General features: G+C 38.9%; 1 protein-coding gene and 1 non-coding gene across 16 annotated transcripts in view; one reads left to right on the top strand and one right to left on the bottom strand.

The window, feature by feature from the left end:
• HSPB11 (heat shock protein family B (small) member 11) overlaps positions 1–5,361 on the top strand; it is a 43,492-nt gene extending 38,131 nt beyond the window's left edge. For 8 of the 15 annotated variants that reach the window (XM_032606148.1, XM_032606124.1, XM_032606141.1 and 5 more), the window contains exons 4-6: positions 781–849; positions 3,037–3,080; positions 5,159–5,359. In XM_032606148.1, coding sequence (XP_032462039.1) covers positions 781–849; positions 3,037–3,080; positions 5,159–5,272 — 227 coding nt within the window. In that variant the 3' untranslated portion in view covers positions 5,273–5,359. Of the gene's footprint in view, positions 1–780; positions 850–3,036; positions 3,081–5,158 lie in introns of all 15 variants that reach the window. The other 7 variants (XM_032606107.1, XM_032606082.1, XM_032606114.1 and 4 more) reach the window with 1 other exon arrangement.
• A 2,446-nt stretch (positions 5,362–7,807) lies between these two features.
• Positions 7,808–7,880, bottom strand: TRNAG-UCC. The gene has a single exon. It is a non-coding gene; the product is annotated as a tRNA-Gly (tRNA).
• Positions 7,881–13,911: the final 6,031 nt, after the last annotated feature.

Genomic DNA, 13,911 nt, shown 5'->3' with positions numbered 1-13,911 from the left:
CAACCTGATGTCACTTCCCCACTGCTCTTCAGTTTCCTTCCAGTGCCTCCAGTTGGCCAAATCCAACCAGTAGGCAGTGGGCAAGTGAGTCCAGGTGATGCAGTCCCCAGGGGTCCTCCCCACAGGGCACAGAACACAGAAGGGGAAGAATGGATTTGGGGTGAAGGGAACTGATTTAGGGGTAAAGGGAAAAAAACAGTGCAGAAGGAAGATGACTGCATTTTCTCTTCTGTCATTAATTGCGAAGGCTCTGGAGTCAGACCTAAAGTCTGAATTCCAGTTCTAGTACTTACTAGCTCTATATCATTGAACACTTCACCTGGCTTCTCTAAGTTGCCTGATTTCTTTAAGCCTGTTTCCTCATCAATAAAGTAAGTTAATAATAGCTTTCTCCTAAGATTGAAGAGGCAATGAATATGTCTGACTCATAGTAGTTTCTCCATAAAGTTTTATGATCAAGACCACTAATGGTATTATTTACCAGTGTACAAAAACCCAAAAATCTAGATAATTCCAAATGCAGAAAGACCCTACTAGCTTTGTGTTGTATGCTTGCAAACACTTGTAAGATTACAGTTACACAGTCTGCATTTTACTGTAGGGACTTACGGAAAAACGGAGGGAGTGAGTGATTTTCAGAACATGTTGTTCCTGATCCCAGTACTTTGTGCAGTCCCACCAATGCCTGACGGTCTCAGACAAAGGAAAAAAGGAATACAGGGACAGCAACATAGAATTAGATAGATATTAACACTTTATTTTGTTTATTTACAATGTCAGTACGGACCTTGAGGATTGAAAAGAGCACTTCTAAAGAGCCAGTTGATTTTGAGCAGTGGATTGAAAGAGGTATGTACTGTTTCACCAACATTGTTCTGATCATGAAGAAGTAGAGAATTGTCCTTTACTCTGTATTTCCAACTGGGCTGCATTTTGGTGAAAAAAGATGACTTGAATGATACTTGTGACACACACATATATATGTATATTAAAAAGGACCCTAGGTACCTTCTCCCCTATAAAGCTAGTGACCAGTCTTTCCTCCCACAAACCACCCCCAAGAGGTGACTAGGAACATTGAATGTTGAGGCTCAGGACTCAAGGAGACGAGGCATAGTAAAGAGAGTGAATGAGACATGGAGTAGAAAACAAGGGATTTAAGTGGAAGCGTACATATTGAGTGGTGGGAACTCCAGCCTCCTTCCTGTGCTCTGCTCAGCAACCAGGAATATAGCCCCAGCCAGGAGATTGGAGGATTCATCTTTGGAGAAACTGAATGGTCCCAGAAGATCTATGGATACTGACACAGGCTAGGTCATTCCTGGTCACCCTATCAAAGTCCAGTAGTCAACGAGTCTGGCTCATGCACATTTTTCAAATGATCTATTCATGAGTAACAGAAGCCAAAAATCACCAGACATATGATGAAGGCCTTAAAACCGCAATATAATCAAGCCTTTAGCTCGAATTCCAATCTATAGGAAAAGGGGATAGAGAACAAATTAAATGAAACCACGAGGAGGCAATATGAGAAAATGAGGGACATTTACAGGATAACTGACCTGCTCTCTTCAGTAAGTCAGTGGTGTGGGAAAAAAATGTGTGTGGGAGAGAAAGCAGTTCAAGATTAAAAGAGACTTAATTCTGATTTGAATAAACCAACTATAAAAAGACTGTTAGGGGGACAATGGGGAAATTTGAATATGGACTGGATATTAAAGCATTTTTTATTGTAATATGATAATGGCATTGTAGTTATATAAGAAAATATTCTTATTTAGAGATAGATAACCAAATATTTAAAGGTGAAATGTAATTATGTCTTAGACTTTCTTTAAAATACTTTAGCAAAAAAAATTAGATAAATCAAGTATGGTGAAATTTTAGTAATTGCAAATTCAAGATTATGGGTATATATAGGAGTTATATCCTGTCTTTTATGTATGTTTGAGATTTTCCAATTTTTCATAATTTAAAAAAATGAAGCAAATGAAAGAAGAGGTTATTATTAACTTCTAGTAGAGGAGGAGTTGTCTAAGAAAGAAAATGTGTCACAATTTATTATTTCAGCAGTAAATAATGTTTATATAGATAATAGTATAACCATCAAGTATTGATTTCAAAATTGAGAGGATGGCAGGAGGGAAAATTTGCAGGAGGAGGAGGAAGAGGATATTGGTCCAAGAGACATAAATTTTACCTACCATAATATAAAGTCAGTAAAAAATTGATAAATCAAGAAAAGGAGTATAAAACATAATTCCAGGAAAAACAGCTTAAAGTGTTGAAAACATTTGCCTTTAGGGAGCAGGACTGGAGGAAAAGGGGTCAAGCAGGGAATTACTATTTTTCATTACTTCAGAGAAAGGTTAGGAAACAGAAAGTCATACATAATCTTACTTCCCAGAAACTTCCCTTTTTGTACTACATGCCTTTTAAAATTATGTACACTATTTTGATACAAACAAAATTAATTTCTAAATAATGTCGACATTATTGTATCAATTAAATATTTCATGTTTCCAAAAGAATGTTTGATGTGATTAACTCATGACCAAATAAGATAATCTGTCCTAAAATTACACAATTAAAGGTTTTCTAAAGCTGGACACCAGAAAAGATCAATTCATGGGTGGCATAACTCAGCATCATAGTGAAAATTCATTGTGAGAAATTGAGCCCTAGTCTGTACCCATGAGAATGGTAAGATGGCTCCTTTCAGGCCTGCAATTACTCTTAGTAACTTGATCCTTAAAAAGGACTTTCACATTTTATCAATTCTTCACTTTATATTCCTTTACTGTAATTTACATTTACTTTTATTTATACTCACTAGAGATATTTTATAGCTCATAGTTTATCTTTCATACCTTTTATATCAAATATCTCTATTTTTATATTGAATTTTAACCCCAAAACACTGGTAAATCTGGTCTGACTATAGTTTACCAGATATCATGTGTTGCTGAATATAAATTTCAATATGTCCTCATGCATTTTGAGCCCTACCCCAATTCTGTTGAATTTGTGTTTTAGATCTGGTACATACAGAGGGGCAGCTTCAAAATGAAGAAATTATGGTAAGTAAATATACTTTGAAGAGATAAACATTATCTTTAGCCAGCACAGCATATTTAAATTTTACACCTATCTCCATAGTCATAAAGTTAATAAATACCCTCATAATATTATAGGTTCTGTGTCTCATCAACCAATAGAGACGGTTATTCTCAATAATATATGACAGCATAATAATAATATGACGGCAAGGATAGAACAGAATTCACTTGTTTTTGTTTTGTTTATTCATTTATTTTGTAGTATGTACTTGCTTTCCTTTCATTTGATTCTGTGGGCCTTATAGAATAGGAATCAAAAAAGGTTGAGATGCCAAAATCGGATGTTAATTTAAGTATGAAAGGACAAGGGAGATTCAGATAAGGGAACTGGAGCATAGGATCAGCAACAAATAAGCGAAAGAGAGATGAGGTGAAAAGAGAACCAGCAGTTTCCAACAACATTCCATTGGGCTTTGCTTGTCAAGTGGAATGAATGCCCGTTGATGAGGAAGCTGCTGCCTCATCAGGAGTTTCTCTGTTCCTGCTAGTTTGTCAGGCCCTGGTTTTAGACAAACACAAAAAGCCAAACAACTGTGAATATGTGTTTTTTAGGTAGTAGTGTTTATTTAACTAAGGTGTCTCTAAATAAGGGTTAAAGAGGTACCTTGTCCATTAGGTTTCCTTCTTCACAACTTACTGGCAGCTGCTATGAAATCGGTGTTTCAAATGATTCTCTAGGAGTTTTTGAATCCTGTTAATTATCTTCTCTACCACCTAAGTGTGCCCAATGACTGGGGAGGCCAGTGGGGACCAGAAAAATGATTAATTAGACTGAATTTTATCTTCCTGTTTTTCTCCATCTTTATTAATGGGTTATGGCTAGTAAGCCTCTGCTGAGTATTTTGTTTCAGGACTCACTGTGGATCAGGGAGGGTTGCAGCATCATAGAGCATTTGGAGAAAAGTAAGGGGGAATGGAAGACTGTAAATCACCCAAAGTTTAGTACCGTCTCACAACAGCTTTTACTATACTTATTTTCTTCTAGTTGTTAACCAAATGCATTACATAGTTATAATAGTATGTATGAAAAAATTTGTATCTTTTAAAAATTTAATAATGTATCAAAAGCTTTATAATTTTAAAATTAAATGTATGCAGATAGATGTTAACTGATTTCCTTTTTCCTCTCTCTGTCATTATAACTAATACTACAGGGGACATCTTATGCCTGTTCCTGCTACCACAATGTTCACCTTTTTAATTATTTTCTAAAATTAAATTTCAAGGAATGGAATTACTGGGTCCATGGGTATAGACATATTTATAGCTTCTTATATATACTGCCAAATTGCTTTTTGGAGACTTTTTTTACATTTTTATATAAATGTAAAAGTATAGTAATATTCAGGGTAGTGTATTCTGAGGCATCATCCAACAAATGAAATCTCTTATTATGAAAAATACTTCAGAAAAACACTTAAAAAAATTAATCAGGGCTTCCCTGGTGGCACAGTGGTTAAGATCCACCTGCCAGTGCAGGGGACACAGGTTCGAGCCCTGGTCCAGGAAGATCCCACGTGCCACGGAGCAGCTAAGCCCGTGTGCCACAATTATTGAGCCTGCACTCTAGAGCCTGTGAGCCACAACTACTGAGCCCTTGTGCCACAACTACTGAAGCCCGTGTGCCTAGAGCCCGTGTTCCACAATAAGAGAAGCCACAGCAATGAGAAGCCTGCACACCGCAACAAAGAGTAGCCCCCACTCGCCGCAACTAGAGAAAGCCCATGCGCAGCAACAAAGACCCAATGCAGCCAAAAATAAATAAATAAAATAAATTACTTGAAAATTTTAATCAGAATTGTACAGTGCAATTTTTAACTCCACCTGCTATTCTTCCTCAAACCAAGGCTGATATTTGGCTGCTACATATCAGAATAACTGTACTGTTACGTGTGGCTGGCTTCTCTTCTGAACATTATATCTTATAAATCATTATATATTTAGAATATTATTCTTGCATCAAACACTTTCTTCTGCTAACTGCTTGTTTAACAGTTAACTAGAATTCTAAATCATCTATATTGATTTTTCCCCTACAGGTACGTGATGGCCACGCCACTTACTTGAGATTCATTATTGTATCAGCCTTTGATCATTTTGCATCTGTGCATAGTGTTTCTGCAGAGGGAATAGCAGTCTCAAATCTTTCTTAATAATTATAACAAAATACTCTTGCACTATTTTTTAACAATATATTTATTTAAACATGAAGTTGTTATTATTAAAGGTATTTGTATCAATCTGTTTCAGTTTTTATTTATTTTCTCCTCAACATTTTGTAGGAATTTGGTTCATCAGACAGCAGTGACGGCCACCGTGTAGGGCATAAGAAAGCTTTTGCTTCGGTATACAGCTTAATCAAGGATGTGACTATACATGAAAACAACTGATAATACATTGTGTCCCCACAGTATCTAACATAGTACCCTTCAGATATCAGTGCATTCATTTTTTAAATTTATTGATTGATTGATGCAAAGGGCTAAGGGAGCAATATGGAAAATAAACAATGTACGAGTTCAAAAAAGAGAGTATTTATGGGATGGTTTCTTTGAGGTCATGGAACTTGAACTGGGCCCTGTAGGACAAATCATTTTATCTTTATTTTATTTTATTTTGATTTCAAGACCTCAGAGAAGAGTTAGGAAACATATAATCTTACTTCCCAGAGACAACCATTATTGATATTATTTGATTTTCTTTATATTTTGGGAAGGAAATGAACAGGATAGGACAGATTCGGGTGGGGATATAAGACTTCTCTGAATATATCTTATTATACAACTTGAATTTGAAAACATAAATAATATAGCCAAAAGTTAAAGAGCAATTCCAAAATGTTGAAAACAATAGAAATGCATGAACCTAACTCTGTTACAATTGATAAACCCACAGGGGAAAAAAATGGCATTAGAATATAGTATTTTATCTATGCAGTCTATGTTAGTCTCTCTTTTTTTTTTTTTTTAATTTATTTTTGGCTGTGTTGGGTCCTCGTTTCTGTGCGAGGGTGTTCTCTAGTTGCGGCAAGTGGGGGCCACTCTTAATCGCGGTGCGCGGGTATGTTAGTTTCTTATAGCTGCTGTAATAAAGTACCACAAACTTGGTAGCTTACAACAATAGAAATCTATTTTCTCAGTTCTGGAGGCTAGAAGTTGGAAATCAAGGTATTGGCAGGGTTTGTTCCTATCAGAGTTCTGAGGGAGAATGTGTTCCATGCCTTTCTTTTAGCTTCTGGTGTTTCTGGCAGTCCTTGGCATTCCGTGACTTGTGGCACCATAGCCCCAGTTTCTGCCTCCATCGTCATATGGCATTCTTTCTGTGTTTCTCCACATCATCTTCCCTCAATGCATATTCTGTGCCTTCTCCTCTTCTTATAAGGACACTGTCATATTGAATTAAAGGTGCACCCTACTCCAGTATTATCTCATCTTAACTAATTACATCTGCAATGATCCTGTTTCCAAGTAAGGTTGCATTCACAGGTACCAGGGGTTAAGATTTCATCATATCTTTTGGGAGACGCAGTTCAAGCCACAACACAGTCTTAGTGAAATATATATGTGATAGTTAATTTTATGTATCATATTGACTGGGTCACAGTGCCCAGATATTTGTTCAGACATTATTCTGGATGTTTCTGTGTAGGTATCTTTTAGATGACAGTAACATTGGTGGACATTGAGTAAAGCAGACTGCCCTCCATAATGTGGGTGAGCCTTATGCATCAGTTGAAGACCTTAGTAGAACAAAGACTGACCTCCCCTGGGCAAGAAAGAATTCTGCCAGCAGATGGGCCTTCAGACTTGTATTGCAACATCAGCTCTTCCCTGGGTCACTGACCAACCCTACAAATTTTGGATTTGCCAGCTTTCTTGTTATCACATGATACTTTCTTACCAGTCTCAGCATTCTAAAAAAGTAGCAAAAGAGGGACAGCCACAAAGTGCCAACGCTTTGAGTCTCTGCTTGTATCATATTTGCTATTGTCCTGTTTCCCAAATCATGTTATATGGCCAAGCCCAGAGTCAGAACAAGAGGGGTCTACCCAAGGGAATGGATATAAGGAGGTGTGACTAAATTGGGAGTGGGGAGGAAGTGGTAGCCACTACTGCTAGAATCTACTACAATTAAACATGGTGCCTCCTGATATGATGCAATGTGAAGCATATAGACCAACCTATGAAGTGCTCGTGCCAAAATTACTGAGCCTGAATCAAATCAAGTTCTAGAGTTATCTTTCACTTTCAGGAAGTTCAAGAGAGAGAGGAACAAGTAAAATGACACCACAAGGAAGCAAATAGACTTGTAGCCATTAATGCAGCTCAGTGAAATGCCCAGATCTGTGCCTTCTCTGCCCATGGTAAGATATACTTCCTGGCCTTCTTTGGGTAGGGCCATGAGACCAATTCTGGCCAATGAGATGAAGGGTAGTTGAATTCCAGGCTGAGCATTTAATTGCCTTCAAGAGACCCTTCAAAGCTCTTTTCTCTCTCCCACAATGACCAGAAATTTTATTCTCCACAGTAACTACTTCATCATTCTAGGTCTGGGAGTGAGACTGATGATAACAGGTAGCAGAGGTCCCAGTCAATCTGAGGTACACATAGAGGAGAAATAAAACTTCATTGTTTTTTTTTGTTTGTTTTGTGTGTGTGTGTGTGTTTTGGCCATGTGCAGGATCTTAGTTCCCCAACCAGGGATCAAACCTGGGCCCCCTGCAGTGGAAGTGCAGAGTCCTAATCACTGGACCACTGGGGAATTCCCAAGTCACTGATACTTTGGAGCTGCTTGTTACCCCAGCATAACCTGGCCTATCCTGGCTGATATACAGACAAATCTAGAATATGGCTTATCCTACAGGACAAGTGACCTGGTTTCTTCAACAAGTCAGTGGCATGAAAAATGCTAATTAATTAAGGAAGGGGATCCACTCTAGATTCAGAGAGATGTAAGAGCCCCAAAAAGCACATGCTGTGTGTGGATTTTATTTGGATGCTGATTTGAGCAAACCAACCGAAAAAAAGACATTTTAAAGATAATTGGGGAAATCTTATGGACTGGGTTTTATTGTTCATTTTGCTAGGTGTGATACTGGCATTAAGCTTATCTAAGAAAAGGCCCATATTTTTCAGAGATGCATTTAGAAGTATGTAGGGTAAAATAACATGGTATTTGGGATTTGCTTTAAAATACTTGAACATATTTTTTTAAAGGAAAAATTGTTCGTTGAGGTAAATATAACAATAAATTGTTGGACCCAGGTTATGGATATATGGGGCTTCATTGTACTAGTCTTTCTACTTTAATGTATGCTTGAAATTCTTCATAATAGACAAATAATAAATAATGCTACAGAGGATATCTCTGTGCATAAATCTTTGCCTACCCCTCAGATGATTTTTTTTTTTTTTTTTTGGCCATGCTGCGGCATGTGGGATCTTAGTTCCCCAACCAGGGATCGAACCCATGCCCCCTGCAATGGAAGCACAGAGCCTTAACCACTGAACCACCAGGGAAGTCCCTCTGATGAATTTTTTAGAAGAGATTCCCAGAAGGGAATTAGACAAAGTTAGGAACAGTTTTAAGGCTTTTGATACTTTCTGATAATTTACTTAACAAGATTTGTTGCAAAAATTTACTTACTCTCAGAAACGTACGTTTTAAATAAATGGAGGAGAGTAGAAAAGCTACTTCAAGAGTAACGTTGGTGCCATCAAAGATATGAAGGTGAGTACTCTTATAAAACGTATTTAGGGAGTGATGAATGCATACGTCTGACTAGGGCAAAGGAAAAGACTAAAACCAGACATTGCAGCCAGATCAGAAAGAGCCTTTAATGCTTTCAGATATTTTCCCATAACACTGGAGCCATTTAAGGTTTTTGAAAAGGAAGGTGACTTAGAGCAATTGTGTTCATGTTCAATAAAATCAAACACTGAGGATTTTCCTTTCGCCAGCTTCCTAAACTGGAATGTCAGTAATTCTTTGTTTAAGAAACACTGTGTTAATTTGTATGGAAACACAAAAGACCCCGAATAGCCAAAGCAATCTTGAGAAAGAAAAACGGTGCTGGAGGAATCAGGCTCCGGACTTCAGACTATACTACAAAGCTACAGTAATCAAGACAGTATGGTACTGGCTCAAAAACAGAAATATAGATCAATGAAACAGGATAGAAAGCCCAGAGATAAATCCATGCACATATGGTCACCTTATCTTTGATAAAGGAGGCAAGAATATACAGTGGAGAAAAGACAGCCTCTTCAATAAGTGGTGCTGGGAAAACTGGACAGCTACAGGTAAAAGAATGAAATTAGAGCACTCTCGAATACCATACGCAAAAATAAACTCAAAATGGATTAAAGACCTAAATGTAAGGCCAGACACTATAAAACTCTTAGAGGAAAACATAGGCAGAACACTCTGACATAAATCACAGCAAGATCCATTTTGACCCACCTCCTGGAGAAATGGAAATAAAAACAAAAATAAATGGGACCTAATGAAACTTAAAAGCTTTTGCACAGCAAAGGAAAACATAAGACGAAAAGACAACCCTCAGAATGGGAGAAAATACTTGCAAATGAAACAATTGACAAAGGATTAGTCTCCAAAATAAACAAGAAGCTCATGCAGCTCAATATCAAAAAAACAAACAACCCAATCCAAAAATGGGTGAAAGAACTAAATAGACATTTCTCCAGAGAAGATTGCCAACAAACACATGAAAGAATGCTCAACATCACTAATCATTAGAGAAATGCAGATCAAAACTACAATGAAGCATCACCTCACACCAGTCAGAATGGCCATATCAAAAAATCTACAAACAATAAATGCTGGAGAGGGTGTGGAGAAAAGGGAACCCTCTTGTACTGTTGGTGGGAATGTAAATTGATACAGCCACTATGGAGAACAGTAAACATAGAACTACCATATGACCCAGCAATCCCACTACTGGGCATATACCCTGAGAAAACCATAATTCAGAAAGAGTCATGTACCACAATGTTCATTGCAGCTCTATTTACAATAGCTAGGACATGGAAGCAATCTAAGTGTCCATCGACAGATGAATGGATAAAGAAGATGTGGCACATATATACAATGGAATATTAGCCATAAAAAGAAACAAAACTGAGTGATTTGTAGTGAGGTGGATGGACCTAGAGTCTGTCATACAGAGTGAAGTAAGTGAAGTCAGAAAGAGAAAAACAAATACCGTATGCTAACACATATATATGGAATCTTAAAAAAAAAAAAAGTTATGAAGAACCTAGGGGTAGGACAGGAATAAAGATGCAGACATAGAGAATGGACTTGATGACATGGGGAGGGGGACGGGTAAGCTGGGACGAAGTGAGAGAGTGGCATGGACTTATATACACTACCAAATGTAAAATAGCTAGTGGGAAGCAGCCGCATAGCACAGGGAGATCAGCTCAGTGCTCTGTGACCACCTAGAGGGGTGAGATAGGGAGGGTGGGAGGGAGACCCAAAAGGGAGGAGATATGGGGATTTTATGTATATATATGTGTGTGTGTGTGTGTATAGCTGATTCACTTTGTTATAAAGCAGAAACGAACACACCATTGTAAAGCAATTATACTACAATAAAGATGTTAAAAAAAATAAATAACAACAAAAAAAAGAAATACTGTGTTAGACTGTGTTAGGCTTACAGATTGCTGGAAGGGATTTCCAGAGGTTATCTGATTGATCTCTTTGGCACAAGCCTAGTAAATTATCTTTAAGTCTTTTTCTCTGTCTCTCTCTTCTGTGAAGGCAGAGAAGTTCTCAGTGCAGTGCTTGTAATACCACATTATGATATTTGAAAACAGCATCCTTTCACCTTCATTTCCTAGGCTTTAAAAACTCATTTTCACTTGATAAAACCACTCTAAGTCTCAAGCAATAGATACAATAATATGTGGCTTTACCTTTTGTTTTTCACTGCTGAACCCATCATCTTTTTAAAGTCTCATTTGTCCCCAGTTGGCTTGCTTCAATCCCCCTCATTTGGCCTTGTCTCCACCTGCCCACCAACTCCTGACTGCGATTCAGACCTTTGTGGGGTTTTTTTTAATTTATTTTTTTGGCTGCGTCGGGTCTTAGTTGCGGCATGCGGGATCATTGTTGCGGCGCGCGGGCTTCTCTCTAGTTGTGGCATGTGGGTTTTCTCTCTCTAGTTGTGGCGCATGGGCTCCAGAGCTAGTGGGCTCTGTAGTTTGAGGCGTGGGGCTCTCTGGCTGAGGCGCCTGAGCTCAGTAGTTGTGATGCATGGGCTTAGTTGCCCCACAGCATGTGGGATCTTATTTCCCTGACCAGGGATCGAACCTGCTTCCCCTGCTTTGGAAGGTGGATTCTTTACCACTGGACCACCAGGGAACTCCTGATTCAGACCTTTGAGTTTGCTGTTTCCTCTGCCTGGAAAGCTCTTTCCTTAGGTATCTATACAGCTAGCTTCCTCATTTATTTCAGATCCTTACTCAAAATCTTCTTCTCAGTGAGGCCTTCCTCACAAATTACGGAGCCTCCCTACCCTCACCACCAGACTCCCACCCCCAACCCTGCCCCCCTGCCCATGGGTTTAGGCAGCTGAGGTAGCCAGCCTGTGTCCTGTGCTTCAAGCGTTCTTGTACCTTATTCCTCTTTTCTCACTACTTCTAAAATTCAACTTAGATTCTTTTTCCTTTAATGATATCCCAAGCATACTATGAAAGAGGGCAGTGCAGCCTCCTTTCAAGCGTGAATATCTTGGGTCAGGGGCTCAACTGAATGAATTGCCCTTGGCTTCCATACCCTTTTAGGGACAGCCCTGCTCATCACTATCTATTTTGTCTTACTTATCCTGTATATCATGTTTATTGTCTCTCTGCTTCACTAGAATGTAAGTTCCACAGGGCAGGGAGTTTTGTTGCTTTTGATCATGACTGTATCCTCAGGACGTAGAAAAGTGCCTGGCACATAGCAGATTTTCAATAAATATTTGTCGACTAAATGAACATTGTTCATTTATTTGCATGTCTATATCTCTTTATACTTTAAAATCCTTGAGGAATTTTTAATAAAGCTAACTAATAATATATACATGTTTGGATCACTTACTGTGGGCCAGTGCCTGTCACAATGCCTTGCATAAAGTTATACAACCAATCAGTATTTATTTAAAGGATTGGATAAAAAAGTAAAAATCTAATAACTTTTTAACCATGTACTCAAGCAGGGCAAAGAAATATTATACAGGCGAAAATTGTGTCTATCACTTACTTATACAGACTTTTTAAAAAAGCACTGTGCTGTGAGTTATATCTCAGGAATGCCTCTCTGTGTGAGGCATCTTTTGGGATCTTCCCCTTCTAGGTGATGTTCCAACAGCCGTTTGTAGCTTGACCCCGGTAACAGGCCTTCTAAAATCTAATGTGTGGCAGAATGCATCAAAGTTTTAAACATGTGTATAGTCTTTGACACAGAAATTCCATTTCTAGGAATCTATTCTAATAAAATAATCAGATAAGTGACAAATGGACAAAGGTCTCTAGCAATGCTGTTTATAAAATGGGAATCTGGAAACGACTCTGCATCCATACATTAGTAAGTATGATATGTACAGATATCATATATCATACTTTATAATGGGATATAAATCATACATAAATATAGAATGGTTACTTCTGGTTAAAGATGGTAGAGTAAAGGGACTTTTACTCCACTCTTCCTCAAAAGTCATTCAAAACAAAAAAGATTATAAAGAGGAAGAAAAATTTTTCTCTTCAAGGAAGTAGGTACAACCTCTAACTGGGAAGCATACTCACTAAGTACTGTGAAATCAGGATTCAGTGAAGGAGGAAGATGAGACTTGACATGCTCTCCCAGAGCTAGACACTTTCCTAAACGTATCACAGTTCTGAAAGATTTATCCAACAATCCTTTGATTAGACTGAAGCGATCTTGGTCTGTAGGCAGCTTCAGGATGGAGAATGTCCCCACAGGGCTCAGGTTAATCATTCAAAATGGCGGAGGAGGTGGAGCTGAAGGAGGAGCCAGGCAAGATACACCAGCGGAGGCTGCTGGAGGTACCGCATGGTGAAGGAAGGCGTCTTAGATAGCTCGGGCTGCCGTAAAAAATACCATAGACTGAGCAGCTTAACACACCTTTATTTTCTCACAGTTCTGGAGGCTGAAAGTCTAAGATCGGGGTGTCAGCATGGTGGATTTCTCGTGAGATGTCTCTTCCTGGCTTGTAGATGACCACTATCTTGCTGTGTGCTCATATGACCTCTTCTTGGAGCAAATGCAGAGGGAGGGAGGGAGGGAAGGAGGGAGGGAGAGAGAGGGAAAGAGAGCACTTTCTGGTATCATTTTTAATGTTTATTTTATTTTTGGCTGCATCAAGTCTCAGTTGTGGCACGTGGGATCTTTCATTGTGGCATGTGGGCTTCTCTCCTGCTGTGGCGCAGGCTCAGTAGTTGCAGTGCACAGCCTCTCTAGTTGTGACGTGCAGGCTCCAGAGCACGTGGGCTCTGTAGTTGTGGTGCCCGGGCTCCAGAGGATGTGGGCTCTGTAGCATGTGGGTTGCAGCATGTGGGTTCTCCAGTTGTGACCCACGTTCTCAGTGGTTGCGGCATGTGGGATCTTAGTTCCCAGACCAGGAATCAAACCTGCGTCCCCTGCACTGGAAGGTGGATTCTCAACTACTGGACCACCAGGGAAGTCCCTCTGGTGTCTCTTCTTATAATGACTAATCCTATAGTATCAGCCTCCCCCCCACCCCATGAATTCATTTAAC

Source organism: Phocoena sinus, chromosome 1 (assembly GCF_008692025.1).
Source record: "Phocoena sinus isolate mPhoSin1 chromosome 1, mPhoSin1.pri, whole genome shotgun sequence".
In the NCBI taxonomy this organism is placed as follows: Eukaryota; Metazoa; Chordata; class Mammalia; order Artiodactyla; family Phocoenidae; genus Phocoena; species Phocoena sinus.
Note: the sequence above shows the minus strand (reverse complement) of the source record. Positions and strands in the feature narration are given on the sequence as shown.